The following is a 16,399-nucleotide window of genomic DNA, read 5'->3' as shown; positions in this document are numbered from 1 at the left end:
TGGGAGGGGAGTGGGGTCTAGTGGTTAGTGCACTGGGCGCCAGGACTCCTGGGTTCTATCCCTGGCTCTGGGAGGGGAGTGGGGTCTAGTGGTTAGTGCACTGGGAGCCAGGACTCCTGGGTTCTAACCCCGGCTCTGGGAGGGGAGTGGGGTTTAGTGGTTAGTGCACTGGGAGCCAGCACTGCTGGGTGCTATCTCTGGTCCCAGGGGTGGGCTCAGAGCTGCAAGGGGCTCCTGGGAGTCAGGACTCCTACATCCTGTTCCTGTCCTCGGCGGTGGGGTCGCAGCAGATGGACAGTTAACCGGGGTTTGAGTCAAGAGCTCCCTGGATGTCCTCGCCCGGCAGCTGTCGCCCCTTCCCCTCTGCTGCCCCTGGCGTTAGCTCCATGCCCTGTGCCACGGGGGGGTTATTTTAAGCCTCATCAATCTGACTCCTTAATAGGTTCTTTTACTTGGAAAGCTTAGGAGCAGTCTCAGCCTTCGGCAAAGCCCTTGGCTCCTAGCGCAGACTGTTACGCAAAGGGAATTAGCCTGTCGTGCCATGGGGATCCCCCAGCCCCTGGCCCTTCTGGGGGTTCCCCCAATTAACAGGGCAGGGAATTGACCCTTGAACTGACTCTGGCTCCAGGGTGGGGTCTGCGGCGCTGGCGAGTCACCAGATCTAGCCTAGGCGACTTTCTCGCTGGGAAGTTACTGGCTGGGAGGGAGGGAGCCCTGGCCTGGGCTGAGGGCACAGTGCTCCCGTCCGGCCCTTATATCCTGGGCCTGCTCCAACACCCCTGTCGTTTTCTGGGCTCCGGGGCCTGCTCACCCCAGCCGAGAGGCGGAAGGGAAAGACCTGGAGTTGACCAAAAAAGTCAGAATAAGGGACAGTTCACGATGAGGCCCCAGCCGAAATCCAGGGAGTGCGACCCCCATGGTGCCAGGGGCCGCATGGATCCCCCAGCTGAGATCGGGGGCCCCCCATGGTGCCAGGCGCTGCATGGATCCCCCAGCTGAGATCAGGGCCCCCCCATGGTGCCAGGGGCTGCATGGATCCCCCCAGCTGAGATCGGGGGCCCCCCATGGTGCCAGTGGCTGCATGGATCCCCCACCTGAGATCAGGGCCGCCCCATGGTGCCAGGTGCCGCATGGATCCCCCCAGCTGAGATCGGGGGGCCCCCCATGGTGCCAGGGGCCACATGGATCCCCCACCTGAGATCGGGGGCCCCCATGGTGCCAGGGGCTGCATGGATCCCCCACCTGAGATCAGGGCCCCCCCATGGTGCCAGGGGCTGCATGGATCCCCCCAGCTGAGATTGGGGGCCCCCCATGGTGCCAGGTGCTGCATGGATCCCCTAGCTGAGTTCAGGGCCCCCCCATGGTGCCAGGTGCTGTATGGATCCCCTAGCTGAGATCAGCGCCCCCCCATGGTGCCAGGCGCTGCATGGATCCCCCAGCTGAGATCGGGGGACCCCCATGGTGCCAGGGGCTGCATGGATCCCCCAGCTGAGATCAGGGCCCCCCCATGGTGCCAGGTGCTGCATGGATCCCCCAGCTGAGATCAGGGCCCCCCCATGGTGCCAGGGGCTGCATGGATCCCCCAGCTGAGATCAGGGCCCCCCCATGGTGCCAGGGGCTGCATGGATCCCCCAGCTGAGATCAGCGCCCCCCCTTGGTGCCAGGTGCTGCACATGTGGTGGGAGACAGTCCCTGCCCCGAAGCCAGCTGGGCCTGTTCTCCCTGCTTTGCAGACGCCCTGAGCAGAGGCTGCCTCGCCCGCGGGGTGTGTGCAAACGCAGGGCTCAGCCCTGAACCCTGCTGGCAGCCAGGCCCACCACTGAACTGACCCATGCAGGGCCTGCTCCTGCCGGCGTGGGCGGAGCCCTGAGCCCCCCAACGCTTAGCACAGCTCTGGTGTGGGGGTCCCACAGCCCCATGGCAGCCCTGGGCGGGTGGTAACGCAGCTGTAGCTGGCGTCAGGGTCGGGGGCAGGAGAGCTGCACAAAGAGGGAGCTGTGAGCTCCCCGCTGCGGAGACAAGCTGGGCGCTGCGACCCCGAAATGCCCCCGGAGGCAGATAACCAGCCCCCCACTGTGGGGTGGTCGGACGAGCTCAGGGTTTGGAGCCCGGGGGTTGGCACCTGCAGGCGACCCCCTCCTGAGAAGGCCCAAGGGGGCAGCTCCAGAGGGGGCAGAGCCTGGCACAGCCGGATGGGTGCACTTAATGGGGGAGGGGCCCTGCCAGGATCGGAGCCACGTTTGGGAGAGGAGGTTTTGGGGGGGCAGGGCCGGGCCAGTCTCTCCCTGGGTTGCCCCAGGATGGCTGGGGAGGGGCAGGCAGGTGGAAGCAGCACCTGGAGGAGGGTCCCACCAGCGGCCTGGCGCGGGCTCTGGGCCCATTTCCCCCGTCAGTAAAGTGAGGGTAACGGCTCCGCCTTGGCGGATTAGCTCCTGAGCTCTCCCTCTGCATGTGGGCAGCACCTGGCCTAATGGGGTCCCCAATCTCGGGGGGGGCTCTCTGTGGCCCCTGGCCCAGTGGGGGCCCTGATCTCAGGGGTCTGTCTGGCCCCCAGCATCATGGGGACCCCAGTCTTGGGATCGGGTCGGTGCAGCCCCTGGCACAACAGGGTCTGACTCAAATTCGCCCCTTCAGCTCCCAATGGGCAAACCCTGCCCCACTGCAGGAGTGAGCTTCCCCTCTGAGCCACCCCCGCCCCCCGGAGCCGCCCGCCGCTGCCCCCCATTGCTCTGTGGCTAACCAGCCACTCGGGGGGCGGGAGGGGTGACAGGTCAGGCCTGAGCCCAGACCCGCACACCTGGCCGCAGGGGAAGCCTGCGGGAGGCGGGGGAGCGCCGTGGGGAACGGTCCCGCTGGGGCTGGGATGGGCAGGGCAGAGGGGTCAGGAACCCGGGGCGATTCCCCAGCTCCGCCTGCTCGCGAGACCAAGATCCAGAGCACAAGGAAAATGACAAAGGGTCCAGGCCAGCAAGCGCAGGGTTAAACTCTGCCTGCTCCACACCAGCCCAAGCTGCAGCCCCCTCCCTCCGTTCGCCTGCCCCCAGGGTGGGTGGGGGAAGCAGGCCCAGTGGTTATAGCAAAGCCTGTGGAATCGGGATACGTGAGCTTGACCACCTTGTCAGAGCAGGGGAGTAGGAGCCAGAACTCCTGGGTCCTATTCCCAGCTCCGGCAGGGCGGGGGGAAATGGACTGGGGGTCAGGACTCCTGGGTTCTTACCCCACCTCTGGGAAGGGAGGGTGGTCTAGTGGTTAGACGTGGAGCAGCAGGACTCCTGGGTTCTTACCCCACCTCTGGGAGGAGACTGGGAGCTAGTGGGGGAGGGCTGGGAGCCAGGACTCCTGGGTTCCATCCCCAGCTCTGAGAGGTGACTGGGAGCTAGTGGGGGAGGGCTGGGAGCCAGGATTCCTGGGTTCTATCCCGGGCTCTGGCAGGGAGTGATGTGAAGTGGTTAGAGCAGCGGACAGGGTGCCAGGACTCCTGGGTTCTCATCCCACCTCCTTGAAGGGAGTGTGGGCTAGTGGTTAGTGGGGCCAGGTCTGGGTTTTTCTCCCCGAAGCAGGAGGTTGCGCAGTGTAGCAGATAAGGGGGGGTAGGAGGCAGGATTCCAGGGTTCGATTCCCAGCCATCAAGCCCCACCCCTTGCCTCAGTTTCCCCATCCACAGCAGGGATAACGAGCCCTTTGTCCCCATGCTGCAGGCCGTCTCCATCCGCCCCGAAGCTCCCGCCCCAGGCGTCTGGGTGCCTCCCGGCCAGGGCATGGAAGCCGTGTCCGCCCTGCAGCTCGTGAACCTGACCAGCCTCAATCGCACCGAGCCGCTGGGGCTCCTCTCCCAGCACTCGCCCGCCAACGAGCAGCCCCTGTACAGCGAGTACAAGCCGCCCGTCCGCGCCCTCATCCCCCTGCCCAAGGCCGTGCTCTACCTCCTCATGGCCGCCCTGGTGGTGGTGGGCGTGGCCTACGCCATCGTGGGCCACCTCATCAAGGACCTGGCCCACGACCTCGTAGGTGAGTGGGGGCGGGAGAGATGGTAAATCCGGGGCGGAGCCCTGCCCCTGCCCCTGCCCCTGCCCCGCTGGCGCTGGGGGGTGTTAAACAGCAGCCACGTCCCACCCCAGAGGTGGCTGCGCAGCAGCAGGGGGACTCCTGTGTCACAACCCCTCCGATCTAGCGCTTCCCTCAGGCAGCCCCTGCGCGCTGCCAGGGCGGCAGCATTAGCCCCATTTCCCAGAAGGGCAAAGCAAGGCCCAGCGCAGGGCAGGGCTTCCCGCACCGCAGGCTGGAGCGTCCTGGTGAAGGGGAGACGATAACCCACCGCCGCAAGCTGGAGATGGGGCGGCGAGAGCTGTCGCACGGACAAGCGCCGGTGTGGACAGTGCTGGCAGCGTGGGGGGGGGGGGGGCGGTTTCACACCCGGCAAAACCACCAGCCGAATTTCCAAAAGCTGCCGTTAAAACTTCGAGTTTTTAAATACTTGAAAACCATGGGGGGGGGGGGAATGGAGGCTTTTAGGTTTCAAATCCCACCCCCACCCCCCAGAAAGTCTTCTGCAGCCAGCGGGCTGATTACAAGAGCTCGAAGCCAGGGGATGGGCCATGGAGACGGAGCCCCCGCTCCTCGTGCTGGGAGCCTCCCCCCATTTCTGGGGAGAGAAGAGTCCTTCTCCCTGGGACGGGGGCCCAGGCACCCCCAAGCAGCTCAGGGCTGTGACCCAGGGGAGCCCCCAACAGGCTCAGAACAGTCCAAGCTGCCCCCTGCACGGGTGGAGGCGGCAGCTATAAAGACACTTGGAGAACTGTGCTCCTAGGCCCCCGCTCTAACCACTAGCCCCCACTCCCCTCCCAGAGCCAGGCTAGAACCCCCGAGTCCTAAATAGGAGCAGGATTCCCCTCCTCTGTTCCCAGCTCTGTGCCTCAGTTTCCCCGCACAGAGCTGCAGACTAAGCGCGCCTGAGAGGCTGAGTGCAGTGGCACAGGGTGGAGCTGGGGGGCAGGGAGACGTCCCCCCCTCACTGCTGTCCCCTCTCCCCCCAGACTGGCTGCTGGGGCCACAGCCCGACAAGGAGAACGACTCGGACGCCGCGCCCCCGCCCCCCCCAGGGTTCCACCGTGTGCAGCCCCCCACGGCCGAGCCCCACAGCCCCGGCGAGGTGCACATCATACTGCAGGGGGGGGCCCAGCCCACGTAGGGCAGCCCCCCCCAGCCATGGACAGGAGGGGCTGAGCCGGCGGGTGCACCCAGAGACCAGCCCAACACGCCGCGGGGCCCAGAGGCCCAGCCGGGACGGACGGTGCCTGAGGGCAGGCAGGGACCCCGCCGTGGCCAGCGGGGGGGGACGGCCGTTCGCCCCCAGCCCCGTCTCCTCTGCCGCTTTGGGGCCTCGCCGCCGCCAGCGCCCCGGCTGGGGGAGCTCCAGGGGCTGGTGAGCCCCCCCCAGCCAAGCTTCCTGCTGGCACTGCAGCTGTAACCCCCCCCACCCCGGGGGGGCGGGTCTGTGCTGGGGGGTGAGCAAGGCGAGGGCTGGCGAAGGGAAGGGCAGGTGCTGAGTGGGGGGCACAGCGGGGGCCATTTCCCCCAGCCAGAAGCCCCCCTGCACCCAGGACGGGGGGCACTTGGCTCTGGCCATGGCCCCTGCCCTGAGGCACCTGTGGGGAGGGGCCCCCCGGGGCTCAGGCAGCACCAGGGACGGGTCCGGTTGTCAAATAAAATATTGACTCTGAAAATGGCCCTGGCTCCGGCCACTGGTTCACGCAGCCCTGAGCCCATGCGCCAGAGGGGGGAGGGTCGTGAAAGAGCCCCGGGGTCGGCCCCCCTCACTTCCGACCTGCAGCTCCTGCTAGCCCAGCCCTGCCCCCCCCGACCTGCCAGCCCCCCTCACTCCCGACCTGCAGCCCCTGCTAGCCCAGCCCTGGGGCTGAGGTGGAGATTTCACTCCCATTCCCCCCCCATCCAGGCGCTGCAGAGGAAGGGGCCATGGGGCTCCCCCCAGCTCTGTGCTCACCCCACCCCCCTTTGAACAAAGCCCCCAGCACACACCCCGGGCAGGGGGTGAGGGTCAGGAAATCACCCCCCCCCCCGAACATGCTGCCCCTGCCTTTGCAGCTGTGGGGCAGGCCCTGCCCCCAGCATGTGGGGGGCAGTCACCCCCTGTACAAACAGGGCTGGGAGGGAGAGCACCCAGGCCCCTGCACTAACCCCTACACCCCACTGCCCGCCCACAGCCGGGGGAGAACCTGGCGTCCTGACTCCCACCCCCACCAGGCCCCCGAGCCAGGAACAGGACCCAGGAGTCCTCCCCCCCCCCAGAGCCCCCAGCCAGCCGGAAGGAGCGCGCTCCATGGGGGCCCTCCCCCACCCCCGCCCCATCCCAAACAGAGCCGAGGCGCCAGCCCAGACACCAGCCCTTTATTGGGGCGCCACAGGCTGCAGGCGCCGGCCCGGGCCACTCGGCCGCGTCCCCCAGCGGGGAGGGCAGAGCTGGGGCCTGGACGGAAGGGGGCCGGGGGTGCCCCGCCAGCCGTCTGCCCAGGAAGGGGGGGAGCCCCCGGAGCCGACACTAATAGCTATGGGGCGGGGCCGGCGCCTACGCGTCCAGGCGGCAGAGGGGGCCGGGGGCCTACGCGTCCAGGGGGCAGAGGGGTCCCGGGGCCGGGGGGCTACGCGTCCAGGCGGCAGAGGGGGCTGGGGGCAGAGGGGGCCGGGGGCCTACGCGTCCAGGGGGCAGAGGGGGCCGGGGGCAGAGGGGGCCGGGGGCCTACGCGTCCAGGCGGCAGAGGGGGCCGGGGGCCTACGCGTCCAGGCGGCAGAGGCCTACGCGTCCAGGGGGCAGAGGGGTCCCGGGGGCCTACGCGTCCAGGCGGCAGAGGGGGCCGGGGGGCTACGCGTCCAGGCGGCAGAGGGGGCCGTCGTACACCATCTGCAGGTTCACCTTGTGCCCGACCAGCTCCCGGATGTTGTTGATGCCGTATTTGATCATGGTGGGGCTGGAGGAGAAGGCAGGTGTTAGGGGGGGTGCGGCCCTGCTGCTGACCCCCCGTGAGGGACCCTCCGCCGGGCAGCCAAGGGCACAGGCCGAGCACGTCCCCAACCCCAGGAGAGGAGGGATCCCTCGACTAAGCTCTGCCGGTGCCCCTCAGTCCTGCCTCCCAGCCCCTCACTCCCAGCCCTGCCGGTGCCCCTCACTCCCGCCCCACAGCCCCTGCTAGCCCAGCCCTGCCCCCCCAGCTCTGCCGGTGCCCCTCAGTCCTGCCCCACAGCCCCTCACTCCCGCCCCCCAGCTCTGCCGGTGCCCCTCACTCCCGCCCCACAGCCCCTGCTAGCCCAGCCCTGCCCCCCCAGCTCTGCCGGTGCCCCTCACTCCCCATCCAGAGATCTAGGCTGTTGCTGGCGCGGAGAGGGGCGCTGGGCCCCAGAGCTCCGCCCGGGCTGTGCAGACGCCCCCTCTCGCAGGCGCAGGATTACACGGGGATTAGCACATGTTGTTACTATCTATGGGCAGAGCCGGGCGCCAGGTGGGCACAGGGGGAGGAGTTGGGAGCTGCCCTGTAGCCGTGGCACACGCTGGGGGTCTCCATCCCCTTCCCAGCATGGCCAGCCCTATGCCCCCCACATTAGCAGGAGCTGCAAGGGGCCCTGACTGCCCCCACTGCCCCCTCAAAGCCGCCCGTGAGCACGTGCCCACCCCCACCCCCCACGTCCTCCTCACCGCTCCAGAGAGAGGCCCCAGGCGATGACCGACACGCCCTCCGGCAGCCCCATCGGCAGCAGCATCTCCGGGCGGAAGATCCCCGAATTACCCACCTCCACCCACTTCTGGAGCCCTGCAACGGGAAGGGAGATGGCAGCTCGGTCAGTCCCGGCCGAGCCCCCTCGAGGAGGGCGATGGAGCCAGGGGAGAGACGCTCCCGGGCTGCTCGGTTAGTCCCGGCCGAGCCCCCCCGAGGAGGGTGATGGAGCCGGGGGAGAGACGCTCCCGGGCCGCTCGGTCAGTCCCCCCGAGCAGGGCGATGGAGCCGGGGGAGAGACGCTCCCGGGCCGCTTGGTTAGTCCCACCCAAGCCCCCCGAGCAGGGCGATGGAGCCGGGGGAGAGACACTCCTGGGATCTACAGAAGCTATTGGAGCAGACGGTTCTGTTCTGAGTGGGATCCATGGGGCCGGGCTGCCAGCCCCCACCCCAAACCCTGACCCCTTTGTCCCTGTGGGATTGGATGTGGGGGGCTGAGCCTGGGGATCCCTGGGGTGGCTGCTGCCACTGGGCCAGGCACGGATGTGCAGGGCGCGTCTGTGGAGAGCAGGAGAACCCCCCCCGCTGACCACGGGCCTCTCGCTGCCCAGGGCCGGTTTGTGCGGTTCAGGATTGGGGCCGGAGACGCTGCAGCCGGCACCACGGCTCGGCCCGGCTGGGGGCCGGAGACGCTGCAGCCGGCACCACGGCTCGGCCCGGGTGGGGGGCTCATGCCACCCCACCTGCAGCTCCCTCCCCCGAGACCCCCGCAGCCGGCAGGAGAAGGGGCTGATCCGGCTGCGAGGGGCTGGCGCCCCCTCACCTCGGTGGTAGCTGAACACCTCCATGCTGGGCTCCGTGTAGGGGTTGTAGGCCGGCTTGAAACGCAGCTGGCTGATCCCTGCCGAGAGACGGGCCAGTGAGAGCCTGCGGCCTGCCGGGCCCCCCATGGCCCTGCCCGGGCCCCCCACAGCCCCCCACATACCCTACTTGGGCCCCCCACAGCCACCCCACGGCCTCGCTGGGCCCTCCATCCTGCACCCACCCCACAGCCTGCCAGACCCCATGTCCCCTAATACATCGCCCCCCCGCCTGGCCCCCTGCCAGGACCCTCCTCTGGTGCCTATTGGTGGCAGCAGCTCAGCCCTGGGTTGGGCTTTGCCCAGGTACCGCTGAGTGCCCCCAAACGCCAGCCCCAGCCCCCTACCAGGGACCCCCATCCTGCCGGCTTTCCCGGAGCTCTGGCCCCCCGTACCCAGCTTGGTGAAGAACTCCCTGAGGGTGCCCATGAGGTCCCCCAGCGTCAGGCCGTAGTCGGCCACCACCCCCTCGATCTGGTGGAACTCGGCCAGGTGGGTGGCGTCCAGCGTCTCGTTCCGGAAGACCCGGTCAATGGAGAAATACTTGGCTGGGGTGAACTTCTCCTGGGGGGGGCAGGGAAGAGAGGTGTCAGTCACAGCCCCAGCCCAGGGATCCCGGCCCCTGGAGCCCCAGCCACTGGGGGCAGCGGAGCTCTGCCCCCCGCCCGGGGGGGGGGGGAGCCGTGGCACCTCCCACCTGCTGGGCCAGCCGGTAGAGCATGCGGGCGCTGACGGCCGTGGTGTGCGTCCGCAGGAGGTTCTTCCGCGCCTCCTCCAGCTTCCAGTCGTATTTGTACCTGTGGGGGGAGAGCCAGGACACGCTGGGCATGGGCAGGGAGAGCCCCCCAGGGCACCAGGCTGCAGGGGACACATCGCTGGGGGAACGGGCCCCCCCACCCTCCAGTCCCCCAATGCAGGCGAGCTCCCAGCTGAACTTTGTGAATCCAGGCGCCGAAGGGTTAAGCGGTGCCCGAGGAACAGAGGCAGGTGCCACAAGCAGCCAAGGAGGGGGGGGGGGGGGAGCTGGCCCAGCCCGAAGCAGCAGCCTAGAGTGGAGAGGCCCCGAATCCCATCCCCAGCCTGGGCTGGATCAGAGCCAGTGTCCCCATTCCCCACCCCCCTGAGCCAGCCAGTCCCTGCAGCCCTGGGGCCAGTTCGGAGCCAGCGCCCCCAAGTGGGGAAAGGCCCCGTGTCCCATTTCCCCCCCCCCGAGATCAGCCTGTTCCGGGCTCCGAGCCCAGCCGGCCAGCGGGGGACGCTCACCCCTGGGAGCCGTAGCCTCCTTGCGAGTGGATCTTCTTCACTCTCTTCAGATAGTCCATGGGGAAGTCCGTGGCTTCGGCCGGATCTGGGGAATCCAGGAGGCGCAAAGGGGGCTGGAGTGACTCCCCCTGAGCCACCAGGGAACCAGGGATGCTGGAGGGTCTGGGAGGGCACCCAAGGGGCAGCAGAGGTGGCAAGTGGGGCTAATGTGGGTGAAAGATGCTGCACCCTCCCCCCAGCTAGATACCCCCCATTTCGCCGCAGGGCTGGGTGAGCGTCCGGCCCCTCACGCACCCCAGCCCGGGGGGGTTGAGACTCCGTGCGCTCCCCACAGCGCCTCTGCCAGCGCCGCTGAGACAAGGAGCCCTGGCCGGGTAGGAGTCCCTGCAAGCTGGCACAGGAGCCAGCCCTGGGGTGCAGGCGGCGCCCCCTAGAGGCAGCAGGGGCTGAGGACGACTGACCCTGCAGGAAGAAGGTGTCGTGCTGGTCGCGGGCCGGGTGCTGCTGCGGCTGGAAGAGGGCGTCGAAGTTCCAGAAGGAGCTCTCGATGAAGTTATTGGTGGGCATCTCTGTGAACCTGAGCGAGACACGGGACCAGTGAGCACCCCCCGCTCCGGAGGGCGCAGGGCAGGCCTGGCTCTGTGCGGGCACTGCCACCCCTTGGCAGGGGCACAAGGCCCCTGGATGGTGAGAGGAGGCATCACAAGAGGAGCCCAGAGCAGCTTCCACGCGCACCCACCCCCCTGGGGGGTGGCACCACTGGGCACAGAGAGGGGGGTGACTTGCCCAAAGCTCCCCAGCAAAGGAACAGCTGAGCCAGGACTCGCTCTAACCCCTACACCCCCTCCCCTCCCGGAGCCATGGACAGAACCCAGGAGTCCTGGCTCGCAACACTGGCGATCATGCAGAAGGGAACAGTCCCGGGCCGGGATGGCTGGCACCTAGCGGGTGCTGTCTCCCTGCCCCTCCCGAAGAAGAGGGCTGGCACCAGCTGTGCAGCCCCTGGCCGGTACCCACGCTCTGCATTCTGCACCGCTGCCCCTGGGCAGACGCCCCAGGCCAATCGCCAGGGTAGGGACTGAAGGGGCACACGCGCGACTCACCCCATCTCGAGGAAGATCTGTCTGAACTGGGTGCGGACCTTGAGCAGCGGGTGGAGGTGCCCGCTCTCGGGCATGATCCCCAGCGCCTCGAAGTTGTACGGCTTGAACTTCAGGTCACGCCACGAGCCGCTGTGGACGAAGGGTGGGGAGAGGTCACGGGGGCGAGCCCTGGGGAACTGACTGAGTAACAGGCCTTGTACCGCACCTTCCACCCAACCACAGCCACGGTGCCACTGAAATGCAGCCACCTCTGGGGTGGAGGGCAGCAGCAGCCAGCACGCAACAGTGGGGACAAGAGGACCCAGGCCACAGCCAACGTCCATGCAGGGCTTGTCTGACAGACCCACCAGGCTGAACCACATGGGCTTTGTACATCTACCAGTGGGGGGAGGGGGCCCCAGGGGATTTGAACCCGCAGCGAGCGGGGCCAAGTCGACATTTCAGCCGTAGCTGGAAGCGGGGAAAGAGGAAGCAGTGGGAGCTGCCAGGGCAGGAGGGAGGCAACTGTCCCAGCTGACGCCGGAGAATCGGGTGTCATCAGCTTCACGCTCCCATCCCCAGCAAGCACAGAGCAACCCCAGCTGCTTCCTGAGCCAACAGCCCCCACCCCCTCGCCAGGGGGGACATGAGCTCTGCCCGAGGCACTGTACCCCCCACGCCCACCTGCTCAGCCGCCCCATGGCCGCCGAGCCAGCGGGACCCCCGCCCTATGGGCCCTGTGGTACCGGCACGCCAAGCTGCTCGGGTGACAGTAGCATCCCCTCACCTCCTCGCCCCCTGCCCGCCCAGCAGCGACTCCAGTACCTAGACACTGGGGAAGAGCGGAGGCTGCCTCAGAGATTGGAGTTCAACAGTTGTGGTCGTGGCTTGTTAACGTCACAGTCTCGGTGAGGTCGGTTCCAACGCCGTAAAACCCCATGTTCCACCCCCCAGCCAGAACTGCACAAAAGCGGGTTTTTTGAGTGGCGTTGTGACCCCACACGCCAGGACAAAACGCCACTCGCATCTGGCCCGAAGGGGAGGCTGGGCCAAACCTGGGTCTGTGGATTTGCGACCTGCCGCGCGGGGCCACACCCCCACTCAGCTGCGCGGCAGCCATAAAACCCCCCACAGTCCCTGCAACAATCTCGCAGCTCCCGCTGTTCTTACAGCCTCGTGCACGGCCTTTTACCCAGCGTGCGAGCCCCCTGGGGCACCCCCGCCTGCCATCACAGAGGCCGCAGAGCCCTGCCAGGGCAGGGAGGCCCTGGCCGCCTGCAGAGGGATTCCAAAGGGCTACGTTTCCGGGTGCGCCGCGGCAGCTCCCCCACGTTCCTAGCGCAGCGCGGCCAGCAAGGCCGCCGGCTCTGACGGAGGCAGCGTGCGCCTCACCTGGCGAGCATCTCCGGAGTGAGGTCCGTCTCCTGCCTGGTGACCGTGGTGCTGAAGGCGCTGCCTTTCCGGATCCAGTAGGTCTTGATGATCCTGTACCCATGAAGGGGAGAGGAGAGGTGACCCCAGCGGGAAGCCTAGCGCCGAAGATCATCGCTCGGGACTGGGGCAAGAGCACAGCAGAGCCAGGCAGCCCACTTGCCTAACGAACCACATCGGGCCCTTGGGACTTCACCTAGCCGACAGATCCCAGCGTGGCTCATTCCATCTTCACCCAAGCCACCCTGCACGCTGGGCGCTGTAGCCTGAGCCGGCGGCTACAATCCACGAGCCAGGCCACAGCCGGCCCTCGGCAGGACTGGACGTCCCGGCTGGGGGCCCAGCAGCAGGCTGGCTAAGCAGCACAGCCTGGGGGGAGCTGGGGGGCTGTCAGACACGGGGAGCTTCCCCACCACCACAGGACAGACCAGAAGCAGAGGCCTGGAGAGTGACTGGATTAGGGACTCTGCACAGACCCACCAGCTGCTGCCCTCTGGTGGGGAGAGGGGAATGTGCACCCCACAGGGACAATCAGACTCCCTGAGCACAGGGGAGCCCCAGCACCCCACATTACTGTTGGGGAGAATCCCTGACTCCTGACCATGCTGCAGCAGCAGAGGGATCCAAGCCAGGGAGGGGACGGGGTGGGGGGGACTCAGCTCACACTTCCATCAGGAGTTTCCGCTTCTTCAGTTCGTTCCTGTCTTTCTCCTCCAGGCTCTCAGCCTCTCCCTGCTGCACCAGCTGCAGCTTCTCCCGCACCGAGTCCTGCACGCTCTCCACCTGGGGGCCAGGAGGGCAGCAGTGAGCACCCCCCAGAGGCACACAGCTGGGTGTGAGAACACCCCTGGGCGTGGGAGCATCCCCCATCCCCAGCAGGGCAAGGGAGCAGCCTCCACAGGTGCCCAGGCAGCCTGGCCCAGCGGCTCGAGCTGACAGCCCCGCGCCATTCCCACTGGCAGAGGGTGGAATAACCTTGTACATTTCCCTAGTGCCTTTCCGCCCAGGGGTCCAACCGCCCGCCCGGCGCTCACCGCTCGACCTGCGAGAGCTGAAGGGTCTCTGCTCGGCCCAGGAGGGGAGATTCAAAGGGGGATTTGGGGCCCAGCTTGGAAAGCCCCGCCACGGAACACTCACAGCCCGGAAGACGCGTGGACCCCCGTCCGCGTTCTTGTCCAGCCGCACCCACTTGCTGGACATGGCCTTGCTGAACCCCACTTTCCCACTCGGCAGTTTCTGCAACGAGACACAAGGGAGATTTCAGATCCAGGCGGAGCAGAAGAGAAACACCCCCAGGGAAAGGGGGGACAAGCAGGAATTCTGCCCTCCCAGCGCGCAGAGCTGTTTACAGACACTTGGTCAAGCATCACAAGGACCCTCCTGGGGAAGGCCAGAGTCATCCCAACTTTATAATGAGATCCAGGCTTCCTGATGCCCAGCCCCCACCCGCTCCGGTCTCTAGCCCCACTCCCCTCCCAGAGCCAGGAAGAGAACCCAGGAGTCCTGCCTCCCAGGCGGCAGAACGTAGAAGAACAGCGAAGTTCTGGCAGGAAGACGTGAGGCCTGGGGGATGGGAAGTCAGCCTCACCATCAGCTCGCTCTGCGGCAGCCCTTCGGCAGGGATGCTGTCAAAGACACGGGCCTCGTGGCTTCCCTCCTGGACGATCTCCTTCCCCTCGGGCGTCAGCTCCCAGCGTTTAGAGGATCGCTGCTCAGCCTCGATGACCTGAGGGGAGCACACAGGGGAGCTGTGAAGTACGGGGACCGTCACACTGGACCAGACCCAAGGCCCAGTATCCTGTCTCTGACAGTGTTCAGTACCAAGGGCTTCAGAGGAAGTCACGAGAGCCACAGACCAGGCAGGGAGGGGTAATTTGCCCCCATGAAGGTCTCCTCCTGTTCCCTCCTAGATTGGGCAGCATGAGGAGTTTTTATCCCTTCTGGGACTCTTATTTCAGCATCAGCAATCGCCCTTCAGGATATTTCTGCTATTCCGCTTTGAATCTTGCTGAGCTCTTGACAACAGCAACATCCTGCAGCAGGGAGTTCCACAGGTTATGTATTTTTCAAGTGAAAAATCTGCAGGACTTGCTGCCACCAGACATCGTTGAGACCAACAGAGCAAGCTTAAAAAGACAGTGAGTGATTATAGGGATACCATGGATACGCCAACAGCCACAGCTCAGCCTATCCAGGCCGTCCGGGACCTGGCACAACTCCATGGCTGTTCAAGCAGGGCAGGGTGAGAAGTGCAGAGAGGTCCTGCAAGGATCAAAGAGATACTAGGAATGACTAGGACAGGGACAAGGAGGATGGTTTTGGGGGGAGAGGATCAAGGAGGGATTTCAGAGGCAGTGGGTGTGTGGAAGGGTATCAGGGTCAAGAGAGATACAGTAACACCTCACTTAAAGTCGTCCTGTTTCGTTGTTACGTTGCTGATCAAGTAGGGAACATGCTCGTTTAAAGTTGTGCAATGCTCCCTTCTATCGTTTGGCAGCTGCCTGCTTTGTCCACTGCTTGCAGGACGCGCAGCCCGTTGCAGCTCGCTGGTGGGGGCTTGTAACCAGGGTGGACCGGCGTTGTCCCCCCATCAGCTCCCCAGTCCCCTAAGTTCCCTGTGCTGTAGCCGCCCAGCAGGCTGGCAATCGGCAGTTCAGCCATCCCTCTCCCGACTGCCACGTGCTGCTCCTGCCCCCTGCCTTGGAGCTGCTCCCAGAAACTCCTGCTTGCTGTGCAGGGGGGGAAGGGGGGGCTAATGTCAGGATGTGTCTCTCCCCCCCACTCCTGCACCCCGCTTACCCCTTCTCCATATAGAGCAGGGAGGGGACACGGACTGGGCTGTCTCCCCTCCCTCGTGTTAGTGCTGCCTTGTGTGAGAGGCTACAGTAACAACAACGTGTTAAGCCTTGAGGGCTCAGCCCAGTGCTAGCTCATCATTTAGCAGCAAGGCATTTCCTGGGAAATATCCCACCCTCCGACTTCACCACCTCAACCAAACTTCACAATCGTCGGAGCTGTGAACAGTATTAAATTGTTCGCTTAAAACATATACTGTGTGTATATCTATAGACTAGATAGTTTTCTGTCTGGTGAAAAAAAATTCCCCGGAATCTAACCCCCTCATTTACATTAATTCTTATGGGGAAACTGGATTCACTTAACATTGTTTCGCTCAAAGTCGCATTTTTCAGGAACAAAACTACAGCGTTAAGTGAGGAGTTACCGTACAGGAGAAGGGACCTTCTGTAATTGGGGGGGGGGGAGAAGCTGCTGTCCTGAAGGCCACCTCAACGTGGCCCTCCCCACCCCCATTCCCCTTTCCCTATGAGCCTCCCCTCCCCCCTGCTCCCCCTTGCCCTGCCCATCTGTCTGCCTCTCCTCAGGCTCGACAGTCCCCCCGGGACCCCCACTTCCCCCTGAGACCCCCACCCCCCACTGCCTCTCCCCCCCAGGACCCCCACTTCCCCCTGAGACCCCCTCCCCCCCACTGCCCCTCCCCCCGGGACCCTCCCCTCCCCCCGGGACCCCCACTTCCCCCTGAGACCCCCACCCCCCACTGCCTCTCCCCCCCAGGACCCCCACTTCCCCCTGAGACCCCCTCCCCCCCACTGCCCATCCCCCCGGGACCCTCCCCTCCCCCCGGGACCCCCACTTCCCCCTGAGACCCCCTCCCCCCCACTGCCCCTCCCCCCGGGACCCTCCCCTCCCCCCGGGACCCCCACTTCCCCCCGGGACCCCCATCTCCCCCCACTGCCCCCCCCGGGCCCTACCTCCCCCAGCGCCTGCAGGCTCTTCACGGCCCCCACCAGCTGCTGGTGCTCCAGGCCCAGCGCCGCGGCCGCCTCCAGGCTGCCCAGGCCGCCGCCCCCCGCCCGCTCCAGCCGCTGCAGCAGCAGCTCAGCCAGCGCGGGCCCGTCCGTCGCCATGGCGGGGGACATCCCTGCCGGGGGGGGGGGCGGGGCGGGAAAAAACCGGGTGACCTCTGGCCCCGGAAGTGGTCGCGAAAAAACACACCCCACTTCCGGGGGTTTACCACGCG

The 16,399-nt window shown here is 66.5% G+C and overlaps 1 protein-coding gene across 2 annotated transcripts; it reads right to left on the bottom strand.

Moving 5' to 3' along the window:
- Positions 1-6,389: 6,389 nt before the first annotated feature.
- Positions 6,390-16,328, bottom strand: FARSA (phenylalanyl-tRNA synthetase subunit alpha). Of its 2 annotated transcripts, none has more exons than XM_044994887.1 (14): positions 16,131-16,328; positions 13,949-14,086; positions 13,498-13,596; positions 13,025-13,143; positions 12,322-12,414; positions 10,951-11,079; positions 10,309-10,424; positions 9,848-9,932; positions 9,282-9,381; positions 8,980-9,148; positions 8,548-8,625; positions 7,706-7,820; positions 6,845-6,983; positions 6,390-6,616 (listed from the first exon to the last, which is right to left on the bottom strand). In XM_044994887.1, exons 1-13 carry the CDS (start codon positions 16,296-16,298, stop codon positions 6,878-6,880), a joined length of 1,515 nt encoding a protein of 504 aa, XP_044850822.1. In that variant the 5' UTR covers positions 16,299-16,328; the 3' UTR covers positions 6,390-6,616; positions 6,845-6,877. The 2 variants fall into 2 exon arrangements, 1 of the variants encoding a protein (XP_044850822.1); XR_006574541.1 differs by having other exon boundaries at positions 6,811-6,983.
- Between the last annotated feature and the right edge of the window lie 71 nt (positions 16,329-16,399).

The sequence above is a fragment of the Mauremys mutica genome, chromosome 20 (assembly GCF_020497125.1).
Source record: "Mauremys mutica isolate MM-2020 ecotype Southern chromosome 20, ASM2049712v1, whole genome shotgun sequence".
Taxonomy (NCBI): Eukaryota; Metazoa; Chordata; order Testudines; family Geoemydidae; genus Mauremys; species Mauremys mutica.
This window is presented reverse-complemented; position numbering and strand designations above follow the sequence as displayed.